This window comes from Gasterosteus aculeatus, chromosome 21, assembly GCF_964276395.1.
Source record: "Gasterosteus aculeatus chromosome 21, fGasAcu3.hap1.1, whole genome shotgun sequence".
NCBI lineage: Eukaryota > Metazoa > Chordata > Actinopteri > Perciformes > Gasterosteidae > Gasterosteus > Gasterosteus aculeatus.
The window spans coordinates 12,533,643-12,550,935 of record NC_135708.1 but is presented as its reverse complement, the minus strand read 5'-3'; the positions used below and the strand labels follow the sequence as shown (position 1 = coordinate 12,550,935).

The 17,293-nt window shown below is 45.7% G+C and overlaps 1 protein-coding gene and 1 long non-coding RNA gene across 2 annotated transcripts in view; both read right to left on the bottom strand.

The window, feature by feature from the left end:
* Positions 1 to 12,912, bottom strand: part of LOC120811897 (uncharacterized) — a 37,123-nt gene extending 24,211 nt beyond the window's left edge. The window contains exons 1-10 of the mRNA XM_078095805.1: positions 12,747 to 12,912; positions 8,046 to 8,123; positions 7,592 to 7,747; positions 6,862 to 7,017; positions 4,923 to 5,153; positions 4,522 to 4,752; positions 2,898 to 2,978; positions 2,546 to 2,622; positions 2,094 to 2,238; positions 891 to 1,089 (exon numbers count right to left, since the gene is read on the bottom strand). Of these exons, the coding sequence (XP_077951931.1) occupies positions 891 to 1,089; positions 2,094 to 2,238; positions 2,546 to 2,622; positions 2,898 to 2,978; positions 4,522 to 4,752; positions 4,923 to 5,153; positions 6,862 to 7,017; positions 7,592 to 7,747; positions 8,046 to 8,072 (1,303 nt within the window). The 5' untranslated portion in view covers positions 8,073 to 8,123; positions 12,747 to 12,912. The remainder of the gene's footprint in view (positions 1 to 890; positions 1,090 to 2,093; positions 2,239 to 2,545; positions 2,623 to 2,897; positions 2,979 to 4,521; positions 4,753 to 4,922; positions 5,154 to 6,861; positions 7,018 to 7,591; positions 7,748 to 8,045; positions 8,124 to 12,746) is intronic.
* Positions 12,913 to 14,296: 1,384 nt separating this feature from the next.
* Positions 14,297 to 17,293, bottom strand: part of LOC144389991 (uncharacterized) — a 38,780-nt gene continuing 35,783 nt past the window's right edge. The window contains exon 8 of the long non-coding RNA XR_013454037.1: positions 14,297 to 14,434. This is a non-coding gene — a long non-coding RNA (uncharacterized LOC144389991). The remainder of the gene's footprint in view (positions 14,435 to 17,293) is intronic.

Sequence of the window (17,293 nt, the reverse complement as noted above, 5' to 3'; positions counted from 1 at the left end):
ATTACAATAGGCTCTGCGTTGCTGGATTGTATTTGCTGAAGGTAAAAGCTGAATATCACGCTGTTTTGTGTGGAGCGCGGAGTTGAGGGAATGGGTTTTGATCACAGACAAAGGCCAAGCTACACGCCGTTGTCCTTCTGTCTCTATCTTGTTAATGAGCAGTGTTCAGCGAGCAGGCCAGCCACTCTCTGCCGCGGAGAAAGACCTCAGATTCATCTCTCTGCGGACAATAGGTGAGAGTGTGTGCGTGCGCACGCGCGCCGTCTGTATTTGTACCCTCGGAGAGCACGCGTGTGTGAGTGTGTGTGTGTGTGTGCTAATTAAAGCGCTGGGAGTTGGGAGGAATGGCTGCGTGTGCACGCGCGAGAGAGGGGTTTGCCTGGCGTGACCGTAGATGTGTACGTTAATTCTTAATGAGACGTTTCTGTGCCCGGCGAGACCCAGACGTCACCATTCCTGCACTGCCGCACTACTACAAAGGCCACCGGAAGGCACGAGCGCACACACACATAAACTAGATCATTACCATACCGCCAAAGCAGTGTGCCATTAAATCAAACCTCTATCCACACTGTGTGTGTGTGTGTGTGTTGGAGCTAACATTGCGTGCAGACAGATAGCAACCGAATCACCAAATAGCTGCACCACTGCTGGCTAATTCGAGCTCAATGATTGAGCTAACAGCAGTGGGGCTCTGTTCCAAATAAGAGGCAGCGAACACTGTAGAGCTTCTCTAACGTCTTAGTTGTACAGGCCCATGATATAAACGCTCGTCAACATAGAAATTAAGGATTTGGGCAAATAAACTGTAAATGTACACAATTCGTGTATGTGCTAAAGGGACGGATGGATGGATGAAATGAGCGACTGATTTATTGCCCGGTTGCTACCTGTCACTTGCGGCTCGCTGCGCGGCTCCTCCAGCTCTCGACTCAACTGCCTCCTCATTCTCTCCTCCGCCTTCAGTAAGTCCTCCTGAAGTCTGTGCACCTCCTCTCTGTGCGCGAACCCATCGCCGCTCTGCCTCGCCGCCGCTCTCCTGACCTCCTTCAGCTGCTCCTCTGACTGTCGGCCAAGTGCCATATGAACCTGCAGTATAAGTAAGGGCATAAGAGCAATAGTGGGTAAGGGACTGGGTTTTTTCATGCGCACACACACACACACGCGGTGTTGAAGCATCTTGCAAGATTGTGTCAAGAATGAATTTCACACTTTCCGTGAAAAAAGGGGCCTAAAGTGTGTGAGTGACAACTTCTCATTCGTTATTGATTCCCTTCTTACATTTGCTTTAACCGCGGGAAGCCTTGACTGAAACGTTTGCCTCTGCCGTACAGCCAGAGAAATGAAGGCATCGCTTCAGAGGCAGACTTGAAAAATCATGTTTGAATTACTTTGGTCCAAGGTGTTTGGAAGGGAAACGGCAGCAAACTCCACATAATCCAAACGTATTGAAACGTCCGCCCCGACGGCCACTCCATCATGTACACTTTACCAGCACGAGTAAACCTCGACGCGCTATGTGACATTAGGCCGAAGACCTGAAGGCCAGAGGAGAACATACTACAGTTGCATGTATATGATGTTGTTGGCAAGCAACACGTGTGTGACACTTGTGTGCGCGCCATAGGACACACAAGTGAATGCGTAAAATCAAATGCCCCCACTTGCACCCAGACCACACACACACACACACACACACACACACTCGTGACTGATGAGACAATAAGTGGCAGCGATGTTGGCCCTCTGCCAGCCTACAGTCGCCACTTTGAGTGATTTTAATGTTTAGTGTCCCATTGAGCTCTTAATTGGACTCAATTTCACCAGGCTTGGCACATTCGGTGCATTAATTAATGGCGAGGCGATTCGTTTCTGCCAGGCAATGCCGGGGCAATCACATTAGTGGTGGGTGGGTGTGTGGTGCCCGTGGAGGTGGGTGGAGTGCTCCTTCTCTGGGAACTTGGGATTGAATCTCCAGCTCCATGTTCAGATGCATGCACGGGCAACATTCAGGGGCAGAATATGAGGCAACAAAATAACAGGGCTTTCTATAAATGACAGGACAGGGCAGCAGATATAAATTATTTTAATACCTTTTGGGTGTCCGCCGGCTCACGCCTTACGGCTGCCACTTCCTTTTTCAGATGTATCACTCCCTGTTCCAGTTGGATGCGATCGCTCATGTTTGCACGGCGGGAAGCAACGGAACTTTGCCTCCGATCTGCTTCTCGCCGGACCCTACGGGGAGGAAAGCAAAGACGGGCAGGGCCCTTAAAATACACAGAGAGTAGAAAGATGTCTACAATAAGAAAACAATAAACCGGATAACAAGCATAATTAATAGAAAATGATTTCATGAGATCATTGTGTTTATTGGTAATTGTAGTGTGCTACTGTGTGCCAGTTTGCATGCAGGCAGTTAGGGGAATGAGAGAGAGGGGGGGCGGGGGGCGCTGAGGCCGATGGGAAGGGCACCAGAGGCGAGACAAGGACAGGAACCGGGATCAGCAGAGGACAATGAGAGTTTTATAGACTCAGTTATTACTGTCTCTCCAGCTCTGACTTCATTTGAAGAATCGCCTTTTCACACTCGGCAAGGCGCACAACCTGCTCGGTGCAGCGCTGAAACACACACACACACACACACACACAATGTGGGTGCTGGAATGTAGCCATGTAATGCATTTCATTCTCTATAAGAGAAATTCTTGAACATCATTCCATCCAGAATCATGAGCGTTGTTTTAGATTATAGGTAGATGTAAATGTCTCCTCCAAATTGTTGCCACACGATGTGTCTGTGACTACAGACTATATTCAATGGCCAAGTGCAATGAAAATAAATAGTCTGTAATGCGTAACCTTAATGTTCACAACGGCATAAGGTATAACAGCACCTTGTGTAGCTGCTCTCTGTGCCACTGCTCATCACAACGACTCTGTTGGTGCAGCTGTCGGTCGCACTCCAACATCAGCTTCTGTGAGTAGAGGGAGCCGGTGAGATGGGTAGAGGAAAGAAGGAAACCTGTTAATATTTCATATAATACAGCATATTTAAACTTGTATTCTTTATTTGGATCTTTCAAAAAGTGTTCGCTATTCTTCCACACAAAAGCAATAACAATAAAAGCTGTTCAAAAACAGTGTCAATGAAACAAGAAAAGACAAAAGACGACAAAAGCCAGGATCGGTAAATAACGGAAAATGGCACTAAATATGAAACAATTAACCATGGTGACCTACAATGGAAATGAAAACCAATAAAAAAACAAGCCCAAAAGATCGGAATTAATTACATTTCAACAGATGATCATTATATTTGGTTTTCTAATAAGTGACAATGACCTTGATGTGCCACCAAGTAAATACATCATTACGTATTGCACTCAGTTGTGAATGGATTTGTTGCACTGTAGCGACAAATCCGGCCTTGATGTTCCTCGTACAGCAGACAAACTTACAAAAAATAACACGTGACTCTAGTGCTAGAAACTACACGGAGGCAATGGGTGGAGAAAGAATATCGTAGCAATGTTCCCTTCATTACAAAGGAACGTCTCCTTGGAAGAAAGACCTTCTGGCTCATTGTGTTTTCTAAATGTAACGCTAAACGTATCACGGGCCTCAATCTTTGTCTGTTAACTACTCTTTTATGTAGGCAAATCATGTCACTGATTCAAAAGTGGACCTTTATAGGAAAGGAGAGGAAATCCACATCTTGTAGAATTCATCTATACGTTGGGGAAATAGATCAGAATTCTAATGGGCCAGAATAGAGACAACACTATACGGAGTATGCAACATTTCTTTTCTCCCACTTGTGGTCAAACAAGATTCTACATCCATATTCTTATAAATTGGAGATTTCTTGTATACAGGGAATTAAGACGTTAGTGATTTTAGAGTTAGCTGAGCACAGTTGCACGAGGTAGAGAATTGGCAGGATGCGAAGCCCCATAAGAACTCCTAACCTCTTGATAGGCGCCTCACAATCAAAGTCATTAGCCAGTGTAATAAAGGGCCTGAGATACAGCCATTCTTCAGCAGCCTAACTCTTTTATAACCAACAGATTAAAGTTGATTGGATTAAAATGACATTCTGCCCGTCTGACCTTGGCGGCAGCAGTTAAGTTCATCCAAATTAAATTTCTCCGTAATAAAGATGATTCATTTGTTGCCTGACGTAGTAAATATAAAGCAGAAAGAAAAAGGAGAAAAGATTAAGTGACACGCTCCAGTGGTCACATGCACACACACACACACACACACACACAAAGGCCCGTGCATGCCCTCACACACCACTGATGAAGCTGGCAATCACCTGGGAGCTCACGTAAGAACACAGACGCCCGTTGGGCCTCACCTAAACGCCGCCACTACAAATCGTCCCGTTCGACAACGCTGCCTTCGTAAAGAACAAATAAATCGAAATGACTGATTCACATGGGAGTATTTGCAGGATGGATATGTGGCTACGTTGTCGTAGCCATACGTCGTGTACGCAGGCGTGTTTGTCCCGACCTGCTGTTTGATCGTGTCCACCTGCTCCCGCGTGGTTTCCACTAAGCCTTTAAGGTGGTCCGCTCTTTGTTGACTCTCCCTCAGGAGGGTCCGGCTCGCCAGGAGTTCATCCGCCAACTGGTCTAAAGCCTCCTGGGCGTTCTCCCAGTGGCCGACCTTCTCCAGATACCGCTGCTCCATCCCAGCGAGCTCCTCTTTCGCTGAATGCGCGGCCAATTGGGAATCTCGAAGCTGCCCCCCCCCCCACACCCCAAAAAAATAAAGGTGATTAAGTCAATGAGCGAAATTTAGACTGTGGTTTTGAAAAAGGATTCATTCATGTCTTGTTGAAAAATGGTAGCCTACGTATTTAGAAGAGTTACAGTTGCATGCAATAATGATAATATGCTGCTATGATGTACCTGTTGCTGTGAGTACTGTAGTTCCTCTTTCAATAGCTCCACCTGTCCTTGCACCCGATGCACCTTCTCCATGGCTGCGTTGTACTTTTGTCTAAAAATGGCTATGGTTTCCTTCTGCTCCCGGGCTCGTAAACCTGCGTCTCTTATCACCTCCTCGGCTCCTTTCAGCTGCTCACGGAGAATTTCCATCTCAACCTCCTGCTTCTTTAGCTTCCCTCCAAATGTCTCGACCTGAGAGCAAACGCGGCGAAAGTTAAGCACAGATGATGAGAATAAACCTTTGCTCTGTATTTAAACGGTAAACAGGCCTTGCCTGAGGGTTTGGTATCGTGACCAAAACAAAAGGTTGCACTTTTATGAAAAGCAGCATTTCGTGTCCTCTAATCTATAAGCGACACACACCTTCACCACAAGAAGGTGGCGTTAAAAGCAGCGGGAAAGCTTAATGAAGGTACAAATAAAGAAAGCTGGTGGAACATTTACAGCGACAAGCAACTTCATCGTGAAGCTACACAATCAAAGAGTGAAACACCTCACGGTGATTTTACATGCAGGAAAATAAATAAAAAATGGTGGTAGATTAGTTTGTCTAATATGGTGCAATACATCGTGCTGCTCTGCAGTAACCCCACTCACAATGAAAGGGGAACCCAGGAAGTGAAACCAGGCTTAATCCCGGTGTCACACAAGGAATCCTACCGTGGCTCACCTTTCAAGGGGGAGCGTTGGAGAAAGTTAAACCCGCGCCAGCACTCATCTCGAGTTCATCCACGTTAATCCCACTGTAATCTGGATCAGAACATCGGGGGTTTACGACTAATGACAGCCAACTAGTTAGATTTCAGCGGTTCACCGCGGCTCGGTTTAACCAGGGATTAGCTGTGCCCGTCTAGCGCCAACTCGGGGTGGAAGGCAGTGCGACTGGAAAGACACGCAAGCCACAGGAGAGGACGGAGCAGCGCCATCAACTTTTATTCTCTAGCTCGGAGTCAAAACCGAGGGGCCTGCGTGGGTGCGTGGATGTGTGTGCGCGGACCTGCCCCACGTGCACTCAACTCTATTCTAGTGGGGTGGTGAATGTTTCACCTGAGGGTTACAAAAAAACTCATAAGTTGTCATATGCCAACTTTACTTATTACAGCGACACTGTAGATGTTACTTTAGTATTTATCTCCTTTAATGCTTCCACTGCTGTCCGAACGCTAATGGAGGATTCGGCATTTCCTCGCGCCCGCTGGATGAAAGGCTTTATGAAAAGGGCCTAATGGGAACACCACGGCTTTCTTGTGACCATAATAAGGAGCTTGTGCTTTGAGGAAACAAACAGCCCTCATTAAACATGATAGGAAACGTATCGCTTTGACCCTCATTTGGCCCGGTATTTCAGTATCCATTGCTGTCACATGACTACCCCGAGATGACCCTCGTTTGATTACGCCGTCATTCTCCTCTACTTTGTGTTCTCAGCCTCGCGCCCCCGTCCTTCCCTCTCTGCACACACTGGGTGCAATCGGAAGTGAGAGGTTGACAAACAGAGCGGTCATTTTGTCTTGTTTGGGAGCTCAGATGATGCCAATGGGGGATTTATCTAAATGGACTACAAAATAAAACTTGACTGCTGTAAACGGGGTCAGTTTATTGTTCTTGGCAAAAGGCTGACTGGTTGATTTTCTACTGTGATATAAATCACGGCGCATAAGTGCATGCAATTTTTTTCTCTTGATTTAGTTCCCTGGATTAAACGCAGCAGATCGCAATGCTGCAGATTGACAACTGAGCACACAAAGGACTCGCTGCCTCAGCGGCTACGCGGCGCCGACTCAAACCGCCCTTGAGCTCCCGTGACCTTCTGACCGAGAGTCGGCGCTCAACCGATCTCCCGCGCGGGATGGGCGGAGGCGAGCGAAGGTGGAGAGGAGAAGAGAGGACGCTCGCTCACCTGTTGCCGACCAACGCGGAGCTGATGGCGTAGCCGCTGCTGTGGCTGCTTCTCTTTCTGCTCCATGAGGCGCTGCATCCCTCCGGCCTCTCGGCTGAGCGGACACGACTCATCCTGGTGACCTCCGACCTTGTGTTTCAACGGTCCCACCTCCGCCTGAGAAGAAGGTATAATGGAAAACGATGGAAACGGTGTACAAAAGCAGACAGACAGAGAGAAAAGGCAGCGAGGGGGGGGGGGGGGGGGGGGTCGGGCTTGAGTCAGAGACTTTCCCAGTTTAGTCTCGGGACCAATTGGGAAAAAATGTGGGTCACGGCAGACATGAGTGAGTAACGATTTCCCCTTTTCCTCAGCACCGACTTTCGAGGAGCCTTTGAGCAAAGTGCTGCACCTCCCACAGCAGTAATGGAGCTGCTCAGTAGCCAACTGCACAAAAACTGTTCGGTTCGGGCTCTTCCCTTGAGTGGGTTTGTGTAACTCTGTGGGGGTAAACCAGGTCATTGTTGGAAGAAAGGCAGAAAAAAAAAAAAAACACAGGGGTGCCCACTCAACCGAGCCTCAGCACATCAAAGGAATACAACAGCAAATAGTAAGACGGCTTGAAAACCCATGCAGGCTACCTGGAATGAAAGATAAGCCCTGAAACAAATTTTAAACCCCAACATGGAACGAATGTGAAACCTAGTGCATGCGTCTCACGGAAACACATCTGGGAAATAAAAGGTTGGACCTGCAGGTGTAAGGTCCTGTTGTCATGGACCTTCTCAGCCTCCGGTGTCTCTTCGTTCTGGATGCCGTGGTCAGACTCTCTGCTCCGGCCCCCCGTCTGGGCCCCCTGCTCGTCCCTCTCCCCGCTCAGGTCCCCCCAAGGCCTAAGATCCAAACGCTAGTTATCACCCACATGTGGATAATGAAAGAAACGTTTAAATGACCTTTAAAGAACACCCTTGAATTCACAAGTAATACAGTATTATTTCGAGGAACACCCACTCAACATTATCTAATGTGCATTGTATAAAAATAGTAATAAATTCAGTTTAAATTTTAATTCCACAATCAAATTAAAACTCCAATAACTACATTAGGGAATCAACAATCACATTTTCCTTTAACCCAGTTACCATTAATATGAATCATGAGCATTCAAATTTCAATTTGGGGAAAAATAAAGATGTTGTCTTTACCTCATTTTGACATTCAGAGTGCCGCATCTTACTCTCGGTGAGCTCCCTCACCAGCGCGCACGTCCTAATCTCCCTCTTCTGAATCGGGGAAAAAATAACACATCATAGTTTTTGTTCGGGTTAAAATATTTATTTTTGATGCAAAGTACAGATGCTCTTTTTCATCATGTTTCCTTAAATCTCAGGAAACAACAGAATTCCGGGTGTCGGTTACAAAATTGAAGATTAAATGATCCCGTCTTGTTTCACGTATTTGTGTTTGAGGTGGCAGAGAAACGTTTTTATTTGCTTCTCTTGAGTTTGTGTGTTTCCATGGTGACCCTCCCTATTTAAATCAGTAATACGCCAAGTTTGTGTGTGTGTGTGTGTGTGTGTGTGTGTGTAGGTGTACATCAATGTGGTTTTCATGCTTTTCCTGTTTAAGCTCAGTTCCAATGTCCAGATATCTGCCGGTGTGCTGTTTCATTTTGAGCCAAACAGGTACTACTGGGATATTTTTGTAAAAGCACATATTTCTCACAAGTTTCTTTAATAAGATGGGTATTTCTTTAAGCTTTCAGACCAGTTATCTTCGGAAAAGTGGACCCCACTCCCCCCCCGTGTCTGGTAGTCAGGGAACCAGGACGCCGGGCTGTTGTAATATTAAAGGTTAGTTCAACTTCTCCATGTACCAAAATCCCAGCCCTATAGAAATCTAAATAAAATACAAAAGTGATATAACTAATAACAATGGAGAAATTGTACTTTTCAGTCTTCTTTGCCTCTGCTTTCGATTTATATACAAACACATTCCTTAAAGCCAAACCGAGTCGAACGCTCCCTCTTTCCCACCTCCTGTCCTTCCTGCATGATCCAGCGATTGTTATGACCAGAGTTGAGGGCTCGTTTGTAACTGTTCCCGGGGATTGATGGAGTTAACTTGGCTCTTTGACCTCTCACCTCTGGCTGTCAACGGGCCAGGCCCGCTAAACACACTAAACCTGAGCTACGGGGGGAAAAACACACACACACACACACACACACACACACACACACACACACACACACACTGCCGTGCGCATAGCAGCTAAATCACAAATGAGCGCTGGCGTAAACGCGCACAGGCTCTTTCAAATAGGTCGCGCCCTGGACAGGAATAATGAAGGTTGTGTTCGGGTTTTCCGTGGAAATTGGATGAAATAGAACGAACTCGCGCTCGCAACAAACGCCATTGGGACAAATACAAAAGTCGTTCCACTTAACCGTCGCAAACGCAACACTTACTTCCTGCCAATTTTGAAAATCTCGGTTTGAATCATCTTTGAGTGTGTGCACGCGCGTGTGTGTGTGTGTGTGTGTGTCCCACGTGAGCGTGTGATAGGCAAAGTGCATGTTGATAAACACCGGAGGACGTCGTGTCAAAACAGACAACTTGTCAAAACGACAAGCTAACTAGGTCAATCACAAAGTTTAAGGAGAAACTTTGGAGTGGAGCTTTGGTTTATGCATATCTCCGCGCGGATGTCTACTCACGCGTGATAAGCCTCTGAACGGATCTGCAGGAGGGGACCTCCAATATCGAAGGTATTTTTAAATCAATGAGCTCTTAAGTGTATCTCGGTCTCAATGTGTTCACACATCCGCACGCACACACAACACTCAGACGCAGACAGAATCCCTACTGACAGGCAATGACAAGATAAAGAGAGGGAGAAATAAAGGGGGGGAGAGGACGACAGGAGGGGGAGAAATAATATTTGAACAGTTGGGTGGGGGGGGGGGTAGTGGGAGGGGTGGGAGGGAGGGTTGGATGAAAGCGAGAAATGGCAAAGGGAAAAAAAAAGAGAAAAAGAAATGAGCAATAAGAAAGATCTAGAGAGAAAGCGGGGAGAGAGAGAGAGAAAACAGGAAGCCATTGTGATGGCGGTGGAGCTTTGTGAGGACGCTTGTCTAACCTTGAAGGCCTGACCAACCTTCCACAACGCCGCTTGCTTACCTCCCGCTCAGCTGCTCTTTTGTGGCTCCTTTCAGCTCGGCTCGCTTTGTCCATTCAAACAAACGGCGTTGATGATAAACAAAGTGGTTGGACTTCGCCCGCTCTCCTTCTCTACAGTAAAGCGGAAACTCAAGGTTCTTGCTTTGAATGGCCTCCATGTCGACATGAGCCCTCGATCAATTTAAAACACGATTGTGTGATGGAGACCCCTCAAAAAACGGTACGATTCAGCAAGACTTTTACTTTTAAACATGAACAAAAACGACATTATCAAGCAAAGTAACAGTTGTCAGTGTGCTGTGGCCACCTATGTATCCGGTTACAGGGGGATATATACGCGCAATGAGCCTGCTGACCACGTAGCGTTAGCATTAGCTCGTCCTTGTAATACCGCGCAGGCCTTAAGGGGAGCCAGCGAGTCACTCTCGTGTCTGCAGTCACTTGTATTTGACCTGTATTTCTGCTCAGTTCTCCATCTTTACACTCCATTGGATCACAATGACCCCTGACCCCTGACCCCTGCAACTTTTCGGCTTCCTCCGTCTCGCTCATTCCCTCCTTTTCTCCCCTGCCGTGGACGTATACGACGTGGACATTTAAGAGAGGAGCCTCGAGAGCAGTGACTTTTGGTTCCCCGAAGATGAAGCAGATCGTCCCCCGACAAAGCCCCCCCCCCCCCTTCATGTTAATGGCTTTCGCTGCTCTCAAGTTCCTCAGTGGGGGAGTTTGGAACACTTTTACCACATGTTAAAACTACAGCGACATGTGCGCATTTGCTAGGGAGATGATGTGTGAGAGATGGAGAGAGCGACTCATACAGATGGAGAAACAAGTAAAGAGGGGCAGAGGCAAATGAAGCACAGAGGATTTATAAGACGTTAATGACAAGTGTTAAAAATGTTACTTTAACGCAAAAAGGCACAAACATCTGCTGCTATCCAAGTCATTGTCAAAGTTTACTCAAAAAAATAGAGTGCAACAGCTGGTCTAAATGGACATGTTTACACCCCAGGAGCCAAATCCATATTTCCCAGAGAAAAAATATTATATATATATATATATATATATATATATATATATATATATATATATATATATATATACTCATTTTCTACAGAAAACGCTAACGCTTTCCTATTCTTCTGAGTGAAAGAGACACAGTGCGACAGGCAGAGAGCAGAGAGTGAATGAGCCGAGTTGACTGCAGATGAAGTAGCGTGTGTTGACAGTATTTGTTCAGCTGTGATAATGTTAGGACATTTAGCTCTGCAGAGGAAAACTTCTCTCACTTTCACTTACAGTACATTCGAGTGGGAGCAAGCAGCCTCACTCCACCGCTACCACTGTCCATACAGTAATGGAATGAAGTGTGCACGAGTGCATGCAGAGCTGTGCGCGTGACTTTGTGTGTGCGAGTTTGTGTGTGTGTGTGTGTGTGTGTGTGTATGAGAGAGAGAGAAAGACAGAGCGCTTGTAATAGATCAGAGAAAGAACAGTTTGGGTGCGTAAAGCAGCACCAGATGTGCAGCAGAAACCAGATCCCTGGACAGAACGTAATGGTCCATCCGTTGACTTAATCAAATCCAAACATGACGGACACAACCTCACACACACACACACACACACACACGCGCAAACAGACACGAAGCATACTGTAGCTAACTGCACACACGCATGAACAAAGGAAGAATTGACCAATCCCTCATATTTGTTGCACCTGTGAAATTTTTCCCATCCTGCAGGATGACAGCTGAATTAATGTGCACTCCACGGCAGAGTGAATAAAAAGAGGGCAACAACATTTTCTAAAACCTTTAATGAGGATACAAAACCTTTGTTGTCATATAGCGTGAGCTATAGAACGGGTATTCTTTTAAATGTAAATCCCATATTGTGCTGTTGTAACAAAAAGCCTCACCCAACACAATCACGACCACTGCAATTCTAAAGATAATACGCAACGCGTCAGTGAAGAGAACTGACCCTTGCATGTGGCTTCCCTTTTATTGGATTTTTACAAAAGAGAAGTCCTTGTTTTCCACAGATGACTCACTGAAACGAATCTTTGCAACCTGGCTAATGAACACAAACCACGGAGCTCTACACTGTATGCGTTTGGTGTTTCACAAAAAGGCGCCGCGCTGCCCAACAAGCAGCATACAATGGGATCATTTTGGGAGTTTTCATGCAGACTGATCTAATTTTGGCAGAACAATTCAAATATATGTCAAGTCTGTCTCCGTCAAAAGAGTGTGTTTTTAATAAGGCTCTAAATATCAGAACATCCCATTAACCATTATCTAAAACCTTGTTATCAGCACCATTGTAGAAAGAGACAATGCCTGTCACAGTGAATATTACATTTGAAAATTGAATATTTAAATGAATCCCTCACCTATACAACCCTTCTTATCAGCCCCATTGTGGGAAAAGACAATGCATTACATTAAAGTGAATATTATATTTTATGTCCTATGCTGTAGAAATTGGGGATTTTCAGCTCAACCGTTTCTTCCCGAACGTTTTCCGCTTTGTGTAACAAAGCGCTTTCCTGACCTTGTGAGCGAACAAACTCGCTAATAACGCATCGCCGCCGACGACACGCGGCCAACAACGGGGGGGAGTCGGATGCGGCCGCCTCAAGTGTCAAGTCTTTGCAAGAATTTCGAGCTTAGTATTGGAACGAAAACCTTGAGGACAAAAAAACAAATCAAAAACCCAATTACCTTCTTTTCAGTGGTGTGTGACGCACGTGTATCAGCTCCTGCTGCACGTGCTCCTTCTCTTTGTTGGAGCGGTGCAACTGGTCTTGGATCTGCACTCTCTGCTGCTCTTTCCGTGTCCGGGGCCGGTGTTGTTTCACGGGTGTCGTTCCACAAGCACTCGGTGGTTTGCAGCTGAGGAGGAGAACTTTTTACAGCAAGAGGAAAGTGGAACTTTGGGACGTTCGCGTCCACTCGGTCTCCATGGCAGTGAAACGGAAACACGTCGAGGCTTTGTGCCGTGCGGGGGGAACCCTACGGTTACTGCTTTGACTCGGGACCAATAAAACCGCTTGACTGCACATCGTGAAAGGCAAGGGACGCGAACGGGAGACAAGTGCACTATTCTGTGTGCGCACGCCCCCTGAGAGGACACCCGTTTCAAAATGGCCGCCGGTGGAGGCCGTTTAACAACAATCCTTAAACAGTTGTGTTGAGTCTATTTTCACGGTGCATCTCGCAGCTCCTCGCACGAGAAAATTAAATTTGGACTCCGATACAAAACACACACTTTGGACGAGTAGGAGAAGAGGAAAGACGGACTCAGCGCTGTGACCCAAAGTGTGCAAAGTGAGCGCCGGCACGCGTGAATTCGATCCGCCGCCACCTCCAGAAGACTCACGATGCCAGTGAGGTAAAAGGATAAATTGGGATATTATTGAAAAGTAAAGGGCACAAAGTCGGGATCCAAGTACGTCTTTCAAGTGTTTCCCCGAGTCGAGCAACTAACACGCTTTCATGGTTGAATGTACTTTGTTTAGTTGGCTGCCGGGCAGCCGGTGTCCGCTAAAACACTAGTAACAGATGAATGACTCGTTTCGGTCAAGGACACAGTTAATGGGTTACTCTAGGCCTAAAACATGGCTGCCGCGGTCTACACTGATACACCTAGAGGGGCAGGAGGAGAGAGAGATGAATACAGAGAGAGGGAGAGAATGATAAGAAAGAGAGGGAGCGGACAATGAGAGAAACCCAAAGGCCGTTCCATTCATCATCCGTATGACTGTTTAATGTTCCCATACATTACGATTGGTTCACATTGGGGGGAGGGCGAGACCGGACAAGGCGGAGGAGCGAGGGAGAAGGAGCGCAATCAAGGAAGAATTATCTGAAAAATAAATAAATTAAAAAAATAATGAACGGACAAAAGAAAAAAAACACAAAACAACTCTTCACCCCTCCTCCCCCTCTTGGCTAAAGGATATTCACACTAACATGGTTCTTTATTGTACAAAGAGCCAACTCTCTGCGGGGCTAAGATGGTGGCGATGAGTTATTAAATATGGAGAGAGGGCGAGAGAGGGAAGGCGGAGGAGGAGGGGAAGAAGGGACAGATGATTAACTGTGAAGGAAGTAAAAAATGAGGAGAATTCCCAGATGTACCTGACTGGATTTGATTTAGAGAAGGTTCCTTATTTAAGAGGAGCTCCCGTCCTGTGTGTCTGTGAGACAGAGAGACGGTGTGTGTGTGTGTGTGTGTGTGTGTGTGTTACCTACTTTGCTCTGCTTTCATTGAGCAGTGCATTGTCAATGACCAGCTGTTGCTTTTGTTTCTCCGTCATTGCCAAGGTTCCCGTCACAGAGTCCCGTGTGGCTCGCAAACCAACCACATCCTGGTCCAGGTGGCTCCCATGCTCATCTCGCGCTTTCATCTAACACACACACACACACGCACACGCACACAAAAAGTCAGCACTGTATGTGCACATACAATACATATCCCACAACTACAGTGTGTTTTACCTTCGTTGGAACAATGCAGGTAAAACACACAAAGTTGATATCTTTGTTCATGCAATTAACAATATGTTGTACGTGGATATTATCAATTATTCATTTATTGTTAAGTATTAACATTAGGAGCTGGTTCACGGATCCTTATGGTTGACCCCCCGACACATAGCTTGACCTCACATTAAGGTACCTACTACTAACCAATGGATAAGTAAAAGTTTCATGTGATCACAGTAGGAAGTCTGTCTAACAATGTTGATGGCAGACAAAATAAAGAAACATTCATCATGTTTTGTGAGAGGTCCATTAGTCTCCGATCTTGTTGTTTGTTGGTCAGTTTCACAAGCCAACATAAATATCCAACTACAAAGGTTGGAGCATTATTATTCTCATCATCAACCCCCGAACATTGAAATTTTAAACTCATCACTTACGGCATCATCATTTCCCACTAAGAGAATAAAACACGTGCACGTCACTGGCTTGAAAACTACAAACAACTTTTGCTGCGCATTACTTTTCATGCATTAGCGTCGGAGCTGTTGTGGGTAAAAAAAAAAGAGACGCGGTGGTTGAACTCCTCACCCCGTGCGTGGTTGTCAGTGTGTGTGGGCCTGTGGGTCAGAACCCCGAGTCATATCAAAGCCCCTATTCATTAGCACCGTGCTGAAAGAGCCCTGTGTTACATTAGTGAGGAGGCTCCATAGACACCCAATACACACACACACACACACACACGCACATGCAATGTTCATTTACGGATTGTGACGACACACAATGTGGATCTGAACCACACTATGCAGTATATACATCATCATGCGGCCTATTGTGGCGGCGAGCTAAAGCTGCTCTTTAATGCAGTTAACTCATCTACAGCGCGGCTAATGGATGGTTACAATTATAAGCAATGGGGCGACACTGAATTAGAATGAAGCTTTCATCTGGATATTGCCCAAATTTTTGTGCGACCGTTGGGAAATTAAATAAGTTCCACAAAACTGAGACAATAAGGTGGGAATTTCAGTGCTTCAGCCAAGTCGAGCACATTAAATTAGTGGGCAAAAGTTGGTCCTCTTATTTTAATCCATTAAGAGAGGATGTGAGATGAAAAATGATCATGAAGCAAAAGAGCAGATTTTCTTCTCATTTAAAACATTCTAACCATTAAGGCTAAGCCGAGTTAAAGCAATCATGGCTCCTAAAATTCATCAACTGCAACTGTTTTACTGTACGATTCATGCTGGTATTTCTTATGTAATAGATCGTAAATACAGTTACAAAGAATTACAAAGAAATAGATATTATAAACACCGGTACTGAATATTCAGTGGCGTCTTAATTAAAGTTGCGTATTGCGTAAGATTTGGCTTGTTGGAAAAGAGGAAAGTTATGATTTAAGTATATATATATATATATATATATATATATTTATATTATGCAGTGCAGTTTGTGAATATTCTAACAACACCTGCCTGGATGTTAACATCTAATCTATTTGTTCTGCATTGTTATATACAGGTATCGCAGAGGACTTGCTCATAATTGATAGTTTTAATTCATTAGTTTTTCTACTCATATATACATATGTGGACTTTGACCACTGCATGGTCACTGCTGCTAATACATGGGGCTGCTTGTTAAAGAACACAATGTCTGTCAGAATCCCTTCGGCAGCCCAAGGTCTTCACGCCGCTGACTTTCACAACTATTGTTACGTTATGAATACATAATGGGGACTTTTCTCATCTCCAAACCTGCCACCATCAGAGATGATTAAAAGTTCCCGTGATGTCTGTGTAAACTCGTAATTCTCCAGTGGAGGAGTATTGGACCTTGGCTGGAAGTCCTGAAGAAAGAATATCAGATTTGTGATTTTATTTCAAATTAGTGCTTAAGCCTTGGACTTTCATATTAGTAGTCCCTATTGAGAGAGAAGCCTCAATCTGATCAAGTCTCATTACTTTAGCAATTAAGGTTTCACCCTCGGGGTCCTCCTTTCAGCTCCAGCCCCCTGCCTCCTCCTCCCGTTTTCTTCCCTTTATTCTCGGCTCCTAGCCATCACATGTTTTGGCCACCAAGGCGGAGGAGAGGAGAGGAGAACAGGAGGACGGCTTGCACAAATCCTTGATTGGCCAAAGTCCTCCATCTAGGATTACGAAAAGAAATAGAACATTTGAGGACAAAGGAGGGAGGGGTGAGATGGGAAGAGACAGGAAAAAAAGAGAGAGGGAGTGAGTGCGAGAGGGAGGGATGTGAGTTAGAGAGTTATGGGCACAGAAAGGGAGAGAGTGGCTAATATAATTGAATTAAAAAGATGGAGCCGACCCATTTCTAAGCAGGTGGGAGTGTGGAGTGAGAAAGAGCCAGCGAGATATTAACTTCTAATAAAAGACAGATTAGAGAGTGGCTAGGAGGACTGCTGTCTTTACCTGTGGGAGTGACAGCCCCCACATAACCTTTCACTGCAATATGCACACCGATATTGGCCGCCATATTCCGAGCATGCCACACACACACACACACACACACACACACACACACACACAGACGGACCAACGCGTAGGCACAAATCCATCCATCCATCCATCCACGCACATGTCTAAGAATCACAACGTACGGTTTACACACATATATATGTGGAAATATATGACATTTAAAGGGACACACACACACTCAGACGTCAGCGGAGTGTGACAGCATATGCATATCAGCTCCCGTTCAGTGATCCAACAGACGGCAGCCATCAGATAATGAAGACGCAGCTCTTTGGGAAGCGG